The sequence below is a fragment of the Salmo trutta genome, chromosome 3 (genome assembly GCF_901001165.1).
Source record: "Salmo trutta chromosome 3, fSalTru1.1, whole genome shotgun sequence".
NCBI lineage: Eukaryota > Metazoa > Chordata > Actinopteri > Salmoniformes > Salmonidae > Salmo > Salmo trutta.
Genome location: NC_042959.1, coordinates 71,204,885 through 71,226,543, shown reverse-complemented (window position 1 = coordinate 71,226,543; position 21,659 = coordinate 71,204,885). Strand labels below are relative to the sequence as shown.

Sequence of the window (21,659 nt, the reverse complement as noted above, 5' to 3'; positions counted from 1 at the left end):
AATGTGTCTCCATATGCAGTTTATTTCCGCGTGCAGTCATCCTCAAGACTGAAGCTGCTTGCAGAAAAAAAACGAAACAAATTGTGGAATTAGGATAAAATATAGATTGTTGACAAGATCAGCAAACTGAAAATGTATGGACAGTTTCTGGTCAATATGCTGTATTCCAAACTAACCAGCCCTTAGGCACTACATCCAGATCGGAAAAGATGAATCAGTGGATAGGTGTAATTGTAAGGTGGTGGTCGTCACTCAACCTTGGCCCCAGATAGGCCATCAGCTTATGGCTAATTACACCTACATGTCCAATCTACACAGTAGGTGCCTTGATGAGAAGGGTTAACTAGGGGTTGATTAATAAGAAAAGGAAACAGCAGGTTCCCAACCCCTGGGGTCTAACCAGGGTTTTCTACTACTGTCTTACAACATATATCCCACGGTCTTCTCCTGTTCACAACAGACAGACAAGCTGCTTTGTGCGTGGTAGAGTTGGACTCCTCTCTTGTACAACTCAAATTAGTTTTTAATATGTTTTGTATACTGTATTTTTTATTATGAACAAATAAAAATCTTGAAACGTAAAACCTATTTATTTGTTTACATTGCTCACCATCAGTGACTAAATCAAGGTATATAATTAGAGTACAGTACATAGAAAGTTAGACATTTCTGCCCACATCCATCACCGACAAAAACAGTTTAAACATTTGTCATTGACAGGCCCCTCTGGTCATTTTGAGTACAATGATCAAGACTTCACTCAAAGATCCATTCATGAACATTATTAGTGGAGCAGAGATGGCAGTTCTATCAAACTGAGAATTCTAGAAGCGCAAAACATTCCCTGGGGTGTTGACATCCCTTCCTGTGTCTTAAGATGAACATTTGTCTGCAGGGCTTCACATGTTGCAGCCAGGTGCTCTCATCTTTTCTTGGTGGGTTTGGGGTTGTACCTACACACACACACACACACACACACACACACACAGGTTAAAACAGGGCAGGGCCATCCAGACATCCCACCTAAACACTCAGGCTTTTAACATTCCTGCTAGATCAATCCTGGATGCATTTTGGACAAATATTAAAAATAGCCCAAATTAAGCCAGCGCTGTAAACCTCTGGCCGTGTTTGAAGAACCCAAACCAAACATCCTCCCAATAAACTAAGTCTGGGAGACGGGTTCGGGCCAGACTCAAAAACATAAAACCGCGGATTGTTTTCTTAGTAGCCGGCGCTGTCCTCTGGCCATGCATGACTGAGTGGGCATCATGACTCAATGATCAAACAGCACAGTCTCGCTCCAGGCAGGCACGCACACACCCTTTTCTGCTTAGCCAGGGAAAATGCAGCAGCCTTAGCGTGTGCATACATCACCAGCATAACACAGACAACCAGGTGTGACGCAGGAATCACTGGGCGCTGATTGGTCAGTGGCAACAAGCCAAAACCGTCCCAAACGAAGATCCGCCCACTCACATCAGGAATGTTTCTCTCTGTTCTGTGGGTCTTGGTCTAAACGGTCCTTTTCAGATGACTATTTGACAGGCGATTCCAAAAATGGTGTTGATGTGTATTGTATGTATGCAGGGGACCAGCTAATTTCTCCTTGAGGGAGAATACAGCTCTATTGAATGTGAATCATAGTTTAGCTGGAATCAAAACCTGAGATCAGCCATGCTGGTTGGATTACAGCTACAACCAAGGCTATGTTTCTGGGCAGTTAATGTTGTCTCGTGTTTCTGAATTGGGGTTAAGGGAATGAATAGATGAATGAATGAGTGTGGAGTAGTGAAGAGCTTAGCAGACAGCCTCTACCCAGTCATCCTGTGTGCAGGAAGCTGTGTGTGCGTCAGCCTGTAGGGCGCTGTTGTCTTGTGTCTGGTAGTGACGTCCTTGAACACAGAGCAATGCCCCCTGGGAATGTGATGTTTGTGTAAGCTGGGTGCTCCAACCCTTCTGCTCCACTGCAGACTGCAGACGGAGTGGTTGACTTTTTCTACCTTGGGGGCTGGAGGGTTCAACATAATCAACATCACTCCACATTCATCCATTCATTCCCAGCCTGGCTCCAAACCTCTTCCAAACCATAGCCCGGGCCACAGCTTGGTTTACATTGTACTGTAGGTGCCCTCCACCTGAAATAATGTGACCCAAATTGGTTTGGGTTGATTGTTTTGGTGTTTGCAGCCTGACAAGCCTCGTCCTTGTACCTGAAAAGGTCATCTCCCAAAGTCTCCTCTTTCTTGTTCTGACGCTCATCCTGAAACACACAGACACAGGGCTTTCACTCAGACACACAAACCTCCATCTCCTCTCTACCCAGCCTCAGCCCCCTCTATCTCCTCTCTACCCAGCCTCAGCCCCCTCCATCTCCTCTCTACCCAGCCTCAGCCCCCTCCATCTCCTCTCTACCCAGCCTCAGCCCCCTCCATCTCCTCTCTACCCAGCCTCAGCCCCCTCCATCTCCTCTCTACCCAGCCTCAGCCCCCTCCATCTCCTCTCTACCCAGCCTGAGCCCCCTCCATCTCCTCTCTACCCAGCCTCAGCCCCCTCCACCTCCTCTCTACCCAGCCTCAGCCCCCTCCACCTCCTCTCTACCCAGCCTCAGCCCCCTCCATCTCCTCTCTACCCAGCCTCAGCCCCCTCCATCTCCTCTCTACCCAGCCTCAGCCCCCTCCATCTCCTCTCTACCCAGCCTCAGCCCCCTCCATCTCCTCTCTACCCAGCCTCAGCCCCCTCCATCTCCTCTCTACCCAGCCTCAGCCCCCTCCATCCCCTCTCTACCCAGCCTCAGCCCCCTCCATCCCCTCTCTACCCAGCCTCAGCCCCCTCCATCTCCTCTCTACCCAGCCTCAGCCCCCTCCATCTCCTCTCTACCCAGCCTCAGCCCCCTCCATCTCCTCTCTACCCAGCCGCAGCCCCCTCCATCTCCTCTCTACCCAGCCTCAGCCCCCTCCACCTCCTCTCTACCCAGCCTCAGCCCCCTCCACCTCCTCTCTACCCAGCCTCAGCCCCCTCCATCTCCTCTCTACCCAGCCTCAGACCCCTCCATCTCCTCTCTACCCAGCCTCAGCCATCTCCTCTCTACCCAGCCTCAGCCCCCTCCATCCCCTCTCTACCCAGCCTCAGCCCCCTCCATCCCCTCTCTACCCAGCCTCAGCCCCCTCCATCTCCTCTCTACCCAGCCTCAGCCCCCTCCATCTCCTCTCTACCCAGCCTCAGCCCCCTCCATCTCCTCTCTACCCAGCCTCAGCCCCCTCCATCTCCTCTCTACCCAGCCGCAGCCCCCTCCATCCCCTCTCTACCCAGCCTCAGCCCCCTCCATCTCCTCTCTACCCAGCCTCAGCCCCCTCCATCCCCTGTTACTACCATTTCATGGTAAATACCATGTACTTCTCTTCTAGGAGTGTTTGTGTGTCTCAGGGGTTGCTAAACAGACAGTAAGTATTGTAGTAAACAGCAGCTGAAGTAGGACTGTGTACCTCTGCTGCGTCTCTCAGCCACTCCTCCAGCTCAGAGTTCTTGCCTCGGTTGTGGGCCAACAGGTCTGACCCTCCGATGATGTTGGGCAAACCCTGGGCACCGGGAACTGGGACCTGAAACACACACACATTACTGACAGAAACAGAGACACTAAGTTAACAGAGTCCCATGACCCTGTATTGTGGTGAGGTGCATTCTGGGGTCTACCTTGCAGAAGCGTTTAAAGTCTTTCCTGTTGACATTGCCGTGCGTCTCCGTGGGGCGTGGTTTAGATCTTGCCGGTGTTGCCACGGTGAGGGATTTGAACTCCACCACTATAAGTCTGCTGGGGAGATTCTCACCCCCTAAACCCTACATCACAACACACAGACCAGTTACTAACAGACCTAACTCTTCCCCACTGGCCCCTACTCCAGACCTAACTCTTCCCCACTGGCCCCTACTCCAGACCTAACTCTTCCCCACTGGCCCCTACTCCAGACCTAACTCTTCCCCACTGGCCCCTACTCCAGACCTAACTCTTCCCCACTGGCCCCTACTCCAGACCTAACTCTTCCCCACTGGCCCCTACTCCAGACCTAACTCTTCCCCACTGGCCCCTACTCCAGACCTAACTCTTCCCCACTGGCCCCTACTCCAGACCTAACTCTTCCCCACTGGCCCCTACTCCAGACCAGTTACTGACAGACCTAACTCTTCCCCACTGGCCCCTACTCCAGACCAGTTACTGACAGATCTAACTCTTCCCCACTGGCCCCTACTCCAGACAGATACAGACAGGACTTACTGAGTCTTCCTGTTTGACAGGTTTGGCATCGGTCTCTGGCTCTTCCAGATGACCAGGGGTCACACCATTAATTGGTTTTGACTTGGGGGGGGACAGAAGATGGAGGATAGTTCATAATAATAGTCACCTCATAGAAACCAGGGCTGGGGAAGGCAGTCAATTCAGGAAGTAAACTGAAATTACAATTCAGTGATTTTAAAAATGGCAGATATTTTCAATGAAACTGAGAAGTAGAAGCTATCAATTTTTATATTTTAAATTAAAATCACTTCCTGAATCAAGTGGCTTCTATTGGAATTGACCCCAGCCCTGATAGAAACACATGATAACAAACACACAATGACAACTCCTCTCACCTCAATAAAAGACACCTCTTCGCCTTTGACCTCAGCTACAGGCTCCGCTCGCTGTCGTCTGCTGGCTGACGATCGCTCTTCTGACTCCAAGCCTGACCTATGATTGGCTGCAATTGGTTCCACTGGATAAATCCGCTGTTTCTTATTGGCAGAGGTAAGTTCCACTGTCTCTAGGAGCTGTTTATTGGTTGAGCTCTTGTCTGTCAGTTGAGACCTCTGGCCTTGATTGGTTGAACTCTGTTCCGTCAGCTTCAACCGCTGGCCTTGACTGGCTGACATGGGCTCATCCGATTCGTCCATGTCCTCAGACATGATGGACTCCAGTTCGTCCATCTCTATCTCTGAAGCCCCACCCCCTTTAGTCTCCTCCTCCATCTCCTTCCTCTTCCTGGATTGGAGCCCCTGCTGGGCAGGGTTGGAGAACCCCTCTGACAGAGCCTCAGTCTGACCTGGAAACAGATGTGCACCTGAGCTGTGTTGGCCCTGGGACCTGCCTGTGGGGGTGTGTGGGGGGTTGGAGGTCTCTGAGTGCTGTGGTACTGTCCTCTTCGTCTTCTCCTTGTCTTCTTCCCTCCTGGATAGCTTGGCCTCTGATGGGACAGTAGGGGACTCCTCGCCTTCCCGAGGTCTGAGAGAGAGAAAACATTGGTGTCTGTATATAATATCACCATTAACTCAAGATTCAAGATTGTATTGTATGGATATCTCCAGAGAGCTGCACTTGCCTTTTCTTGCCGACAGGCTGGAAGAAATTAGTGAGGGCAGACTGTTTCTGGGGGGAATCTTTCTGCGAGACCTGTTGTTTCTGGGAGGAGCGCTTCTGTGGGGACATCGTCTGCACTCCTCCGTTGGTCCGAGGGGCTGTGGCCAGGAATCTGGTGATAGCATCACCTTTCCCTCCACCTAATATCATGATAATACAATGTCATTTAGCAGACCCGTGTTTTCAGTTCATATGGCCCACGCCAGAACTTTCCTACTGTAACTGACACCCACCCACTCTGCCTAAGTCATTAGAAACTATTCTACCTGGATGTTGTAGCTCTCCCTTTTTTCTGTCCGAGCCGCCACCACCAGCGCTGTCTGAGGCGCTGAATGATGACATCATAGTCTCTGCCACTGTGCAGGTCCCGGCCAGCTCTCGGCCTGAGGGTTTGGGTCGGTTAATATGAGAGGTGGTCCGGCTCTGGTTCCTCTCAGGGGTCTCTCCAACTGCGCTCACCCCAGCCACGTCAACCGTACTTGGGGATAAGACAACACAGATCAGCCTGATGCACTCAAATAGAACTGTGAGTTTAGAGCTCAGGTTGTGTGTCTTACCCACTGATGCCCTGTGACGGCTCTGTGTTTACAGCATAGGCTGTGATGTTCTGAGACGCCGCTGGCATTACCGTCTCGTCCACTGGTGCATTCTGGGATAGCGTGGTGCCAGGGATGGTGGGTTTCATTCTCATGGATTCTGACCAGGGGAAAAACACATTAACAACGATACAAGTGTTGACTCCACTATATAAGTCCATATCATTATAAAATCAGGAACTCCAAATAAACTGAGACTATGATTCACCGTATGAGAGCCCCACCCACCTGAGTCAGCCATCTGATTGGAGGGATTGCAGTACTTGTCACAGCTGACATAGATGGCAGCCAATCCGATCTCAGACTCTGTGATGAATCGAAGACCTTTCCTGGAGAGCGTGAGAGATGGTAAATATAGACTGTGCTGACACAATCAGTTAGTCTCATTTCAGAGCTGCAGAGAAGAAGCGCACCACCATAACAGTGAATTGACATAGGAAAAGCCTCAAGTCTCAAAAGCTTTGGGAATGTCTCAATTGTTTGTGTAGTTCAACCCCCCCCCAAAAATAATCTCCCTTTTTTAGGTATGGAACACACTCAAACTGCACTCTGTCTTTATAATATTGCAATGTTTGTACCTCTGTAGAATCCTCCCCACAGAGTCTGCCCACTTCTTAGTGGAGGGGGGCAGTAGTGCTTGGGAGTTCCCCGTTGTCATGCCGATCACACAGCTCAATGGTGATTCCAGGAGTGACACAGGGACAGACCCCTCCTCCAAGAGCTGGCTCCTCCCACCTCCACAACTCACTGCCAAACTCAGACGCTTTTGCTGGAGAGAAGTGAGTGGGAGAGATTTATTATTATTATTGTAAGTCGCTCTAGATAAGAGCGTCTGCTAAATGACATAAATGTAAATTTATTATTGTGATTATTATTCCAAATAGTAGCGGTACGGGTAGTAGGTTGACGGTAACGATAGTAGTTTAATGATGGTAGTTGTGATGTAATGGTGATGACAGTTATAAGTTAGTTATAGTAGGTAGTCGGTAGAGGTAGAAGTGCTACTAGTGGTAATGGTGGTAGTAGAGAGAGGTAGAAGTGCTACTAGTGGTAATGGTGGTAGTAGAGAGAGGTAGAAGTGGTAATGGTGGTAGTAGAGAGAGGTAGAAGTGCTACTAGTGGTAATGGTGGTAGTAGAGAGAGGTAGAAGTGCTACTAGTGGTAATGGTGGTAGTAGAGGTAGAAGTGCTACTAGTGGTAATAGAGAGAGGTAGAAGTGCAACTAGTGGTAATGGTGGTAGTAGAGAGAGGTAGAAGTGCAACTAGTGGTAATGGTGGTAGTAGAGAGAGGTAGAAGTGCTACTAGTGGTAATGGTGGTAGTAGAGATAGGTAGAAGTGCTACTAGTGGTAATGGTAGTAGTAGAGATATTAGAGGTAGAAGTGCTACTAGTGGTAATGGTGGTAGTAGAGATATTAGAGGTAGAAGTGCTACTAGTGGTAATGGTAGTAGTTGTCATGATGTTGGTCTGTGGGTAAGGTTTATGACCCCCCCATAAATACCTTTCTCCCTTCCCCTCTCTCTCTGACCCTACTGAAGGACTTTTGAATAGCCTTTGTTAAATATAGAGAGTCTGGGAACATCAAACAAGTGGGGGGAAAGGAACCATATTTCGGTAATAGAACCAGTTGGAAATACACCAGGTACTTAATGAGTATTGATGTCAGTTCGGTTGTCATCTGAGACATTATGACTGATGACAGGACGACATAAACTGTACCTGGGAAAGTCTAAACATTCTAGTTATCAGATTCACATGGAATTGTTGTGCAATTTAAATGTTTGATACTGAAACTGTTTGTTAGGAGATTAAATGTAATTTTAGCTTCCAAATGAGAGAATTGGGTTTTCATAAGGAAAGAGCCCTGACCAATCAGTGGCCCGCCCCTGTGAAGAGACAGGGGTTATAAACAATGAAAGACACCCTTCTCCCCTCGCCACTATATAAGTCAGTGACAAAATGTAACCCGCCTGTTCCGGGTACGTGAGGTCTGCAGCCTCTGCATTAAAAGGACACACATGTCAAGTACAGAACTAAGCCAACCTCAGCGTGAGCTTTGGTTGCGAATGGTATGAACTTTGAACTCTGATTCACTACAGAAGTGATACTTCCTAGCCGTTGAGTTAGCAGCGGCCGCTGTAGACGTGGGCTAGGAAAGGACGGACGACGTATCCAGTCTAACACACAACGAAGATACTACAACGTATCCATTTTACCAACAGTGACATTCTTCCGAGGACAGGAAGATCTCTGTTGGCCAACACGGCCAGCATCTACGACCAACCTACCGAAGCGCAGCTCAGAGTAAATATTTATTGCATTTTCCTTTTCCAAATGGGCGGTAATTTAGAATGCATACGATAATGTATTTACGATGGCATAGCTGCTTTCTTGGTTCCTCAGTCTTCCCGCTCTTTCATTCAAGCCCAACCCCCTTTCTTTGTGTAACAAGCCGCCGTGCCGGTTTAGCCCACTAGGGAACATTCTATAATTTCCTTGTAACCATATCTGCTTGTTATGCTTTTCTGTGAATTACTTAGATTAGTAAATAAATGATTTTAAGACAATTGATGTATGGATGACTCATAGTGAAGACTGGGTTCATGCAGATAACCAACAATTTACGACGTTTGGAATGAGACTGACGAGGTAAAGAATACGTCATTAAATCAGAAGACTCAGAGATCAGATATTATGATATCTGAAAGTTATATTAGGAAAATTATAACTTTGTAATCCGAATATTTTCCTTGGTGCCCCGACCTCCTAGTTAATTACAGTTACACGATTAATCAGTTTAATCGCGTAATAATAATTACAGAGTTATTTGATAAACATGTCTTCCGTTTTAATGATGCCAAAGACACGACATAGTAGAGATATTAGAGGTAGAAGTGCTACTAGTGGTAATGGTAGTAGAGAGAGGTAGAAGTGCTACTAGTGGTAATGGTGGTAGTAGTAGGGATAGTTGTAGTATTAGTGTTAATAATAGTGGTGGTGGCATTCATTTTAGTAGTAATAATAGTAGCGTGTTCATTTTGGCCTCCTGAGTGGCGCAGTGTTCAAATGCACAGCATCTCAGTGCAAGAGGCATCACTACAGTCCCTGGTTCGAGCCAGAGGCACATCCGGCCTGATTGGGAGTCCCATAGGGCGGCGAGTCCCAGCATCGTCCGGGTTTGGCCGTCATTGTAAATAAGAATTTGCTCTTAACTGACTTGCCTAGTTAAATAAAAGGTTAAATAAAAATCCATATTTTTTCCCATGTTTAAACTTTTATTGTCCCTAATATTATTATATTTTTCTACTATTGACTTACCATTTTATTGATGTTATTTCTATTATTTATTTGTATTATTTACTACCATTTTATATTATTCTTCATTATTTTATTATAATATACACCAAGTATACCAAACATTATGAACACCTTCCTAATATTGAGTTGCACCTCCTTTCACCCTCAGAACAGCCTCAATTCATCAGGGCATGGACTCTACAAGGTGTCGAAAGCGTTCCACAGGGATGCTGGCCCATGTTGACTCCAATGCTTCCCACAGTTGTGTCAAGTTGGCTAGATTTCCTTTGGGTGCTGGACCATTCTTGATACACAGGAAACTGTAGAGCATGAAAAACCTAGCAGCGCTGCAGTTCTTGACACACTCAAACCGGTGCACCTGGCACTGACTACAATACCCCGTTTAAAGGCACTTATCTTTTGTCTTGCCCAAGCACACTCAATGGGGCACACATCCAAAATCCATGTCTCAATTAACTCAAGGCTTAAAAATCCTTCTTTAACCTGTCTCCTCCCCTTCATCTACACTGATTGAAGTGGAATTAACAGGTGACATCAATAAGGGATCATAGCTTTCACCTGGATTCACAGACAGAGACACAGAGAGAGACAGAGACACAGAGAGAGACAGAGAGCGGGAGGGATGGGGAGAGAGAGAGAGAGCGGGAGGGATGGGGAGAGAGAGAGAGCGGGAGGGATGGGGAGGGAGAGAGAGAGCGGGAGGGATGGGGAGAGAGAGAGAGAGCGGGAGGGATGGGGAGAGAGAGAGAGAGCGGGAGGGATGGGGAGAGAGAGAGAGAGCGGGAGGGATGGGGAGAGAGAGAGAGAGCGGGAGGGATGGGGAGAGAGAGAGAGCGGGAGGGATGGGAGAGAGAGGAGAGCGAGAGGAGCGGGAGGGATGGGGAGAGAGAGAGAGAGCGGGAGGGATGGGGAGAGAGAGAGAGCGGGAGGGATGGGAGAGAGAGAGAGCGGGAGGGGGAGAGAGAGAGAGCGGGAGGGATGGGGAGAGAGAGAGAGCGAGGGAGGGGGAGAGAGAGAGAGAGCGGGAGGGGGGGAGAGAGGAGACGGAGGAGGAGAGAGAGGAGAGCGGGAGAGGGGAGAGAGACGAGAGCGGGAGGGGGAGAGGAGAGAGCGGGAGGGGGAGAGATGAGATGAGAGCGGGGAGGGGGGAGAGAGAGTGAGAGCGGGAGGGGGAGAGAGAGAGAGCGGGGAGGGGGGAGAGAGAGCGGGAGGGGAGAGAGAGAGCGGGAGGGGGAGAGAGAGAGAGCGGGGGGGGAGAGAGAGAGCGGGGGGGGGGGGGAGAGAGAGCGGAGGGGGGGGGGGAGAGAGAGCGGGAGGGGGGGGGGGAGAGAGAGCGGGAGGGGGGGGGAGAGAGAGCGGGAGGGGGGGAGAGGAGAGAGAGCGGGAGGGGGGGGAGAGAGAGAGAGCGGGAGGGGGAGAGAAAGAGAGCGGGAGGGGGAGAGAGAGAGAGAGCGGGAGGGGGAGAGAGAGAGAGAGCAGTAGGGGGAGAGAGAGAGAGCGGGAGGGGGAGAGAGAGAGAGAGCGGGAGGGGGAGAGAGAGAGAGCAGTAGGGGGAGAGAGAGAGAGCGCGACAGAACGGGAGGGGGAGGGCGACAGAACGGGAGGGGGAGGGCGACAGAACGGGAGGGGGAGGGCCACAGAACGGGAGGGGGAGGGCGACAGAACGGGAGGGGGAGGGCGACAGAACGGGAGGGGGAGGGCGACAGAACGGGAGGGGGAGGGCGAGAGAACGGGAGGGGGAGGGCGACAGAACGGGAGGGGGAGGGCGACAGAACGGGAGGGGGAGGGCGACAGAACGGGAGGGGGAGGAGGACAGAACGGGAGGGGGAGGGCGACAGAACGGGAGGGGGAGGGCCACAGAACGGGAGGGGGAGGGCCAGGCAGAACGGTTGAGGGCGACAGAACGGGGGGGGAGGAGGACAGAACGGGAGAGGGCGACAGAACGGGAGGGCGACAGAACGGGAGGGCGACAGAACGGGAGGGCGACAGAACGGGAGGGGGAGGAGGACAGAACGGGAGAGGGCGACAGAACGGGAGGGGGAGGGCGACAGAACGGGAGGGCGACAGAACGGGAGGGCGACAGAACGGGAGGGGGAGGAGGACAGAACGGGAGAGGGCGACAGAACGGGAGGGGGAGGGCGACAGAACGGGAGGGCGACAGAACGGGAGGGGGACAGAACGGGAGGGGGAGGGCGACAGAACGGGAGGGGGAGGCGAAAGAACGGATGGGGGAGGGCGACAGAACGGGAGGGGGACAGAACGGGAGGGGGAGGGCGACAGAACGGGAGGGCGACAGAACGGGTGGGGGAGGGCGACAGAACGGGTGGGGGAGGGCGACAGAACGGGTGGGGGAGGGCGACAGAACGGGTGGGGGAGGGCGACAGAACGGGTGGGCGACAGAACGGGAGGGGGAGGGCGACAGAACGGGAGGGGGAGGGCGACAGAACGGGAGGGGGAGGGCAACAGAACGGGTGGGGGAGGACGACAGAGCGGGTGAGCGACAGAGCTGGTGAGCGATAGAGCGACAGAAAGAGCCAGAAAAAGGGAGAGTGCGAGACAGAAAAAGAGACTGTATTGAGAGATAAAATAAACACACAGATTTTAACAACCATTTCCCCGAATACATAACTGAGTGACCACACATAACCAACCACCTAACATCATTACCTGGTCTCCTAGCTGATGAGAAGAGGAGGCAATAAACAGGCCATAAAGACTAATGGAGGCCCTTGATTTATTCAGACTCTCACATTGGGGAGCCATGTGAGATGAACGCTGTTCTGTAACGTTGGATTGTATAACGGCTATGCATAGAGAGAGAGGCAGGCCAGTACCTGTTTGGAGTGAGAGAGGCAGGCCAGTACCTGTTTGGAGTGAGAGAGGCAGGCCAGTACCTGTTTGGAGTGAGAGAGGCAGGCCAGTACCTGTTTGGAGTGAGAGAGGCAGGCCAGTACCTGTTTGGAGTGCGAGAGGCAGGCCAGTACCTGTTTGGAGTGCGAGAGGCAGGCCAGTACCTGTTTGGAGTGCGAGAGGCAGGCCAGTACCTGTTTGGAGTGAGAGAGGCAGGCCAGTACCTGTTTGGAGTGCGAGAGGCAGGCCAGTACCTGTTTGGAGTGCGAGAGGCAGGCCAGTACCTGTTTGGAGTGCGAGAGGCAGGCCAGTACCTGTTTGGAGTGCGAGAGGCAGGCCAGTACCTGTTTGGAGTGAGAGAGGCAGGCCAGTACCTGTTTGGAGTGTGAGAGGCAGGCCAGTACCTGTTTGGAGTGAGAGAGAGAGCGCGAGAGAGTGAGACAGGCCAGTACCTGTTTGAAGTGTGAGAGAGAGGCCTGAGTTTGAGATGATTTTATTTTTACAGGGACAGTGCACATTAATCAACGTTTCAGTAAAAGTGCCGATTTTAGCCAGCCGGCTAATTTTCAACCGCAGTCCCTGGGCAGGTTATTAAAAACAATTACAATACAGACAATCATTGAACAGTGAGCACACGCAGAGCAACATAGGACAAGCAAGACATAGCACAAAAAGCAACAAGACAAAATCCATAAAAGCAAGTGTTTCCACACCTCACAAGCTAAAGACAACAGACTACATGGAAATACACAGCTAGGGATTATGTTCACAAATCTGATTGACCTTTAGCCATGTCTTCATGTTTTTTGTGAAAGTGTGATCAGTTGGTGCAGTTGTGTGTCCGATGGCAGTGTATTCCAGACATGGGAAGCCCTCACAGAGAAAGCAGACTGACTAAAGGTGCTTTTCCTTAAGGGAACTATACAGTCACCTCTCATAGCAGACCTTGTGGATCTGCTGCCATATGTTTGGGTTTTCTGTGTAATATAAGTACTGAGTGGAGGGGGAGCCAGGCCATTTAGGATCTTGAATACAAGACATGCGTCGGTGTATTGCACAAGATTTTCCTAACTCAGGAGCTCATGCTTTCTGAGGATGTAACAGTAATGATGGCTATTGGGCTTCCTATCAAGCACTTTGAGAGCCTGTTTGTAGACAGACTGAATGGGTTTTAATGTTGTACAGCAAGCTTGGGCCCAACTAGTCAAGCAGTATGTTAAGTGGGGGAGTATCATAGATTTGAAGTACAGTTTTGTTACCTCTGTAGTCAAACAATTTCGTATAAATCGGAAATTAGCTAGGTTGAATTTGGTTATTTGAATGACCTTCTTCACCTGCTTTTTAAAAGAGAGGTTGGAATGATGCCACAGTGAGTTCAAGGTATGATTTCATCCATCTCAAGGCATCGGAGGAAAAGTTGAACTTGGACAATTTTGTGATGAGAACCTCATGGTTAACAGTATCAAAAGCCTTCCTTAAGTCCAGAAACACAGCCCAAACAACGCCCCCTTTGTCCATCTTGGACTTCACATTTTCCAGAAGAAAGCAGTTGGCCGTTTCTGTGGAGTGTTTTGCTCTGAAGCCAAACTGCATGGAGTGTAATGTTAAGGGCCTGTTGTTGAGGTGGGCAATCAGTTGCTCTGCTACACACTTTTCAACAACCTTCGACACCACAGGTAGTATACTAATGGGCCTGTAGTTACTCATGTCAGCAGGGTCACCTGATTTAAAGATGGCCGTTATTATGGCCGACTTCCATACCCTTGGAAACATCCCCTGACCAATAGATGTGTTGGTGACCTTAGTAATGGGGCCAATGAGTGACTCTTTGTAGTTTTTAAGAAAGGTAGAGTCCAGCCCAAACACATCTTTGACTTTAGAGTTCTTTAGCGAGCTAATCACCTTGTTCCCCTCTGACTTAGAAACCTCCCTTATGACAAAGACAGGTTGAGCGTCATTCACTAACACTGAGCCCAAGAAACCCAGTGGAGGGGTTCTGTGTCAGTACCCTGACAAAGTCAATAAAGTAGGAATTGAAGGCTATTGCTATTTTGACTGCATCCTGTGTTAGATTGTTATTCTAGAAAATAAGGGAAAGCCGCACACTTTAAGAGCTCAGATGCAAAAATGTAATAACCAACGTTTCGATACCCTGATGAAGACAGCTTTGCTGTCGAAACGTTGGTTATTACATTTTTGCATCTGAGCTCTTAGAGTGTGCGGCTTTCCCTTATTTTCTAGTTTTCTACTCCGCTAGCCAGCACCTCGCCTTTATAGGTGTACGTTTCTTTTTTCTAGATTAGATTGTTATTCACCATGATTTATAGTCTTTTTGCAGTGTTACTATGGTCTTTCCCTGTTAACTTTTTTTGATTCTCCCAGATAAATGTTGAATTTCCCTTTGCTTCACCAGTTATGTTAATAAAAAGGTTTGCCTTGGCCTGTCTGATTTCTTTCATCACCTTATTTCTCAACATGGTAAACCTACGTCTGTCATGCTCTAATTTGGACTTCAGTGCTGTTAGAGCATAATCTCGTTCTTTCAGCAATTTCCAGATTTCTCCATTTAGCCAAGGAAGAGTGCTTTTCTGGCCAGGTTTGGGTTTGATTTTCATTAGGAAACCATTTATTGTAGTCTGGATTGTGGATAGAAAAACCTGACTATCAGCTTCCACATCTGTATAGGACAAGAGATCATTCCAGTTAATTCCCTTAATTGCATTTTGAAAATAATTGTATTCACTCTTAGGTATTCTTAGTTGTTCCGGCTTTCTAACAGTAGAGGGGTTAAACCTGCTCTTAGAAAGCTTTCTGGCTGTAAGTGTCAGATTATGATCAGATAGCCCAGTAACCATACTGAATGATTTAGTCACTCTCTCTGGTTTATTATTGAACACCAAATCAATCTGTGTTTTAGAGCAACAAGTCACCCTGGTTGGCCCGTTAACTAGCTGTGTAAGGTCAAAAGGTATTAGTGATCCATTTGAGGGTTTTCCAACAAGACATGTCTTCATAATTAATGTTAAAATCCCCCCATTAAGATGACCTCTTTCCCAAAATCACATTCCCTAAGCATGTTATTAAACTGATTAAAAAACACACTTTTGGTGGAAGGTGGTCTATACATTCCAATAAGGGTAAAAGACATTTGGGGAGACAGTGTAACATTCAGGCCAATACATTCTAGCTTATTATCACATGACCACTCAATTTGTTTACATCGGATATGTTCTTTAATGTAAATCACCAGACCCCCTCCTCTTCCTTCAATCCTGTCTCTCCTGAAAACATTGTAGCCAGGCACAATCAAAGCAGCATATAGAGAGTTTTTATGGAGCCATGTCTCTGAAAAGCAGAGGTAGTCAAGGTTGGAGTCTGTGAAAAGATGTTGAATTTGATCACTTTTTGTAATGACACTACGAATGTTCAAGTGCCCCCTAGTAGTCCCTTGGGCTTAGCTGGTGGGTCCCAGATGACTCGAGAGTGATTGACACATTGAAAAAAGTAAAATTTTCATGTGTTGTCTGACGGCTGGGTTTAGGCCGTTTTGTTTCGTTTTGATTAGGGGCAGTTCGGTAGTGCAATTAACTATCCCTCCCGCCTGCACTGGATGCGGGGAACTAATTAAAACAACTTGCGTACCAGAAGCAGAGTCAGGGATCACATATTGCGACTTGGATATGTTTGAAGTCAAAGTCCATCTTGGAGCCGGGTGAGTCGAGAGAAACCATGGGACCATAGCACTCACCCACTTCTGCAGCGGCGACGATCAGTGGACGAGGCCATCCACTGCTTTCCACTCCGGTGAGTATTGCCGGCTCGGTGATGTTAGGCCCAGGATTGAGTTGCACATCCCCGAAGAGCAGGAGGGTAGTGAACAAGTAGTTTCCGATAAATGTTGGACTTGTGTTTGTTACGCCTAAGCGGTTCAGTAGAATAGGGAGCGAGGTAGACTTGGCCATTATTCAGAACATTATGGTATGCTGTGAGCTGTCCACTCCCGTGGAACGGTGAACCAATGTGTTTGGTGTTGATATTCTCAAGCAGTAGATTGATTGTGTCATCCCAGCAAGGACGCACTGAGATTTCAGTAGAGCAGCTACATAACTGACAATCATGGCAATGTACTGGAGATAAAACACATAATTGCGCTTTAAATCTTTGCACGAGTTACTTAGCTGGGGTCGGCTTACACCTGATGTTTTAGATAAAATAACAGCATCTGTAGGAGAAGCGGCCCCTGCCGCACCACCCTCCCTTCCGTCTGCCATTGTTTGTTTGGGGCCAAAACAAAACAGGCCAGTACCTGTTTTTTTACGGGCTCCTAACCAACTGTGCTATTTTTTATTTATTCTTTGCATTGTTTGTAACTCATTTTGTACATAATGTTGCTGCTACCATCTCTTATGACCGAAAAGAGCTTCTGGACATCAGAACAGCGATTACTCGCCTCAAACTGGATGAAGATTTTTTCTTTAATGAGTCTGACGCTAAGAATATACTGCTTTGTCAAGACAAGGCCCAAATCCCTGTCATCAGCATGAAGAAAAGACGGAGGAAAAGGGAGGGCTGCAGGGTGCCTTCTAAGAATTTGTTAACGAGGTGGTAAACCACCACTACCCTCCGTATTATTGGCCAAGGTGAAATCATTGGAAAACAAACTGGACAATCTACGATTAAGACTATCCTACCAACGGGACATTAAAAACTGTAATATCCTATGTTTCACCGAGACATGGCTGAACGACAACACGGATAATATAGAGCTGGCTGACTTCTCCGTGCATCGGCAGGACAGAGCAGCTACGTCTGGTAAGACAAGGGCCGGGGGTGTGTGTCTATTGGTCAATAAATGCTGGTGCACAATGTCTAATATTAAAGAAGCCTCAAGGTATTTCTCGCCTGAGGTAGAATACCTCATGATAAGCTCTAGACCACACTATCTACCAAGAGAGTTCTCATCTATATTATTCGTAGCCGTCTATTTACCACCCCAAACCGATGCTGGCACTAAGACCGCACTCAACGAGCTGTATAAGGCCATAAGCAAACAAGAACACGCTCCTTCAGAAGCGGTGCTCCTAGTGGCCGGGGACTTCAATGTAGGCAAACTTAAATCCGTTTTACCTCATTTCTACCAGCATGTCACATGTGCAACCAGGGGGGGGAAAAACTCTCTACCATCTTTACTCCACACACAGAGACGCATACAAAGCTCTCCCTCGCCCTCCATTTGGCAAATCTAACCATAATTCTATCCTCCTGATTCCTGCTTACAAGCAAAAACTAAAGCAAGAAGTACCAGTGACTCACTCAATACGGAAGTGGTCAGATGACGCGGATGCTACGTTACAGGACTGTTTTACAAGCACTGACTGGAATATGTTCCGGGATTCATTCAATGGCATTGAAGAGTATACCACCTCAGTCATCGGCTTCATCAATAAGTACATTGACGCCATCGTCCCCACAGTGACCGTACGTACATTTCCCAACCAGAAGCCATGGATTACAGGCAACATCCGCACCGAGCTAAAGGCTAGAGCTGCCACTTTCGAGGAGTGGGACACTAATAAGAAATCCCGCTATGCCCTCAGACGAACCATCAAACAGGCAAAGGGTCAATACAGGACTAAGATTGAATTCTACTACACCGGCTCAGATGCTCATCGGATGTGGCAGGCCTTGAAAAATATTACGGACTACAAAGGGAAATCCAGCCGCGAGCTGCCAAGTGACGCGAGCCTACCAGACGAGCTAAATGCCTTTTATGCTCGCTTCGAGGCCAGCAACACTGAAGCATGTATGAGGCCACCAGCTGTTCCGGACGACTGTGTGCTCATGCTCACCGTAGCCGATGTGAGCAAGACCTTTAAACAGGTCAACATTCACAAAGCCGCGGGGCCAGACGGATTACCAGGACTTGTACTCAAAGCATGCGCGGACCAACTGGCAAGTGACTTCACTGACATTTTCAACCTCTCACAGAAGGAGTCTGTAATACCTACATGTTTCAAGCAGAACACCATAGTCCCTGTGCCCAAGAAAGCGAAGGTAACCTGTCTAAATGATTACCGCCCCGTAGCACGTTGGTAGCCATGAAGTGCTTTGAAAGGCTGGTCATGGCTCACATCAACACCGTCATGCCGGAAACCCTAGACCCACTCCAATTCGCATACCACCATAATAGATCCACAGACGACGCAATCTCAATCGCCCTCCACACTGCCCTTTCCAACTTGGACAAAAGGAACACCTATGTGAGAATGCTGTTCATTGACTACAGCTCCACGTTCAACACCATAGTGCCCACAAAGCTCATCACTAAGCTAAGGACCCTGGGACTAAACACCTCCCTCTGCAACCGGATCCTGGACTTCCTGACAGGCCGCCCCCAGGTTGTAAGGGTAGGCAACAACACATCTGCTATGCAGGCAACAACACTCTCTGCTACCGCACAGCATGCGGTACCGGAGCACCAAGTCTAGGACCAAAAGGCTCTTTAACAGCTTCTACCCCCAAGCCATAAGACGGCTGAACAATTCATCAATTGGCCACCCGGAATATTTACATTGACCCCCACCCCTTTGTTTTTACACTGCTGCTACTCGCTGTTTACTATCTATGCATAGTCACTTTACAAATTACCTCGACTAATCTGTACCCCCGCACATTGATTCGGTACCTCGTTATTGTTATGTAATTTTCTTCTGTTATTTTTTTTTTCGTAACTTTTTCTCTCACAGTTTATTGAGTAAATATTTTCTTAACTCTATTTCTTGAACTGAATTGTTGGTTAAGGGCTTGTAAGTAAGCATTTCACGGTAAGGTCTACACCTGTTGTATTCAGCGCATGGGACTTTGAAATGTTGATTTGTTTGCAGTGTGAGCGAGAGGCAGGCCAGTGCCTGTTTGGTGTGTGAGCGAGAGGCAGGCCAGTGCCTGTTTGCAGTGTGAGTGAGAGGCAGGCCAGTACCTGTTTGCAGTGTGAGCGAGAGGCAGGCCAGTACCTGTTTGGCATTGAGGAAGAGGAAGGTCTTGCCAGTGAAAAGTTCTTTACGTTCTGGCCTCTCTGTCAGGTCCACCTCATCCTTATTCAGACTGGGCTCATCTATCTCTGGGAAGAAACTATTAACACCCACAAACAGTCCTTAACGTTGAAGGGATAGTGAGAGATTTGGGCAATTTAAAAAACAAAACAATTTCATACATTTTAGAATAAGGCTGTAACATAACAAAATGTGGAAATGCACTGTAGGTATATAAAATGAGGCCTGGATGAAGTGGCAGCTATTATTGTGCGGTTTGTGGAGGTGAGCAGCAGCCTTGTGTGTGGTGTCTCTTAGTACCTCTCAGCTTTTGGAGGTGGTTGTTTCTGTTGCAGGGCTTTGGTGAGCTCCATGAAAAACTCCTGCTTGACTATGGGCCGACAGCACAGCAACGCACAGATAGTCTGCATGGGGAGAGAGTACATTCTGTATGTACAGATGAACACACACACACACACACACACACACTTTGTGGTCATGTGCTGACCTTGATGGTGACTTTAACAGTGGGCATGACCAGGTGAGTGCAGTCCTGTGTCCAGGTGTTGGTCAGCCCGCCACCCAGAAGCTGCAGGGTCTGAGACAGAGAGACCTTCCCTTCATTATCAACACAGGACGAGCACACCACCACAGTTACCTGTTGCACACTGGAGAGAGAGAGACATTTCAAAATATAGATTTCTAATTTGTTTCCATCAAAATTCTTATAATTGCGTAAATGTGGGTGCACACCTGAATTTGCTGTGAAAGACCCCAAATGTCACTCTGTCCCCTGCCGTCAGGCTGCGAGGGGTGTCTCCTGACAGACGCTCCTCGTTAACAAACGTGCCATACTTAGAACTGTCCTTCAGGGTCAGGGCCTGGCACACAACAACAGTCTGTTGGTTACATCTACTTTATGAAATACTCTTCACCAAACAATACAAGACGTGGATTTTGATATCCCTAAAAACAAGTGTCTCCTTATGTAACACATGCACTTTATGCAAAAAACCCAGCTCTGTCTACAAGACAAGATTCATGTTGGCTAGTAAGGATGGTGAACAGTGCAAGAGCACCTCCTATTGCAAGGGAGAAATGACAGCATTTGATGGACTAGGGACAGAATGTAGGCCTGCTCACATTCAGCCTATATATTTTTCAGTGAAGTATTTAGGAGTTGTAGGGTAGTGATCTGGTTAAGCGGGTGTGTAGGGTTTGTGTGTGTGAGTAAAAATATAGTTATTACTAATAAAGAATATCCCTGTCTCCCTCTCTCTCACCTGATCTGTAGCAGTGAGGTGAGCATGAGCCCGGCTGATGGACTGGTCATTGGGCAGGATGACCTCACAGTTCTTACGCCCCACCACATACTCCTTACCTGGCAGGAGGTAGTGGGTGACACCTGGGACAAGATATGTCATGAGATGGAATAATGACAAAAGTAATGTTCTTATTCAAAACAACTGGAAGATGATTAAGGGCTTAATCATCATATGTTATGTGTTAGACGATTACGAACTGCAACAGTGTAGGACTGCACGTTAGCTTGCTAGTGAATTGTGTCATGGGAATAATACTAGCTAGCTAATTAGATGGCTAGCTATCTAAACAATTTTTAATAGTTACTGTAACAGGTTTGATTCTCATCTTCTAAGCGCGTATTCTGATACTCCAAAATACACTGAGAAACATAGCTAGCTAACATCTAGAACGAGCTGTCAAATGTAGCTAGCTAATGTTGTTAGCTGGTGGGTTGGTCATCCGCTATGGCTAAGATAGCTAACGTTACTGTAGCTAACTAGAGCTGGGCAAAACAATAGTCACCTCCGGATTCTAAAGGGTTCAGTGTCCACATGCTATAATACACTACGAGCTATGGAACAAACCCCGAACGTGTGCTCTTCTCTGTCAATAACTCGCTAGCTAGGTATACATCTACAAATAGCAAAATATCTAATGCGCCACGCGAGTCCGAGTTGCGTACAGTCAGCGCGAAAGTCCACATCAACTTCCTTTCAAAATAAGAGTCCCAACTGTGGGTATTGACATGATGCCGCTACTGAATCCAGTATAATTTGTACTATGTAGTCCCCCATACAGTGATGCCTGCCAATGGTTCGTGAGAATATGTGGACAAAACAGAAAGGCCAATGCCTGACTGTGCTTCAAATGTGCTTTATGTAGTGACAATATCAGTGGGGTGTATTCATGGATGCCAAGGGAAGCCAGGCTTCCCCCAAAAATGTAAAGAAAAAAACACAATTATGTATCTTTCTATCACACCGGAGAAAGCATCCGAGCGAGCGAAACAGCGCCCCTCTATCTCTGTATGTGTATGCCATCTAACTAATGTTGTCTGATCGAAAATAGTATGACATCATTGTCGCCTGTATGGCCTCCCTTGATAAAAAAAAGTATACAATAATAGCCAATGTTGAGCTAGCTGAGCGAGCTGAATGGTATCAATGGAAG

The 21,659-nt window shown here is 48.1% G+C and overlaps 1 protein-coding gene across 2 annotated transcripts; it reads right to left on the bottom strand.

The window, feature by feature from the left end:
* Window positions 1-571: 571 nt before the first annotated feature.
* LOC115187062 (nibrin) lies at window positions 572-21,197 on the bottom strand. 2 transcript variants are annotated; one of them, XM_029746305.1, is made up of 17 exons: window positions 21,012-21,197; window positions 20,468-20,589; window positions 19,938-20,065; window positions 19,693-19,852; window positions 19,506-19,609; window positions 19,167-19,284; window positions 6,567-6,757; window positions 6,217-6,317; window positions 5,950-6,088; window positions 5,659-5,870; window positions 5,355-5,532; window positions 4,630-5,257; window positions 4,274-4,354; window positions 3,694-3,837; window positions 3,486-3,599; window positions 2,214-2,263; window positions 572-953 (listed from the first exon to the last, which is right to left on the bottom strand). In XM_029746305.1, exons 1-17 carry the CDS (start codon window positions 21,040-21,042, stop codon window positions 923-925), a joined length of 2,532 nt encoding a protein of 843 aa, XP_029602165.1. In that variant the 5' UTR covers window positions 21,043-21,197; the 3' UTR covers window positions 572-922. The 2 variants fall into 2 exon arrangements, with proteins under 2 accessions (XP_029602165.1, XP_029602166.1); XM_029746306.1 differs by lacking the exons at window positions 572-953; window positions 2,214-2,263; window positions 3,486-3,599; window positions 3,694-3,837; window positions 4,274-4,354 and adding an exon at window positions 4,420-4,446.
* Window positions 21,198-21,659: the final 462 nt, after the last annotated feature.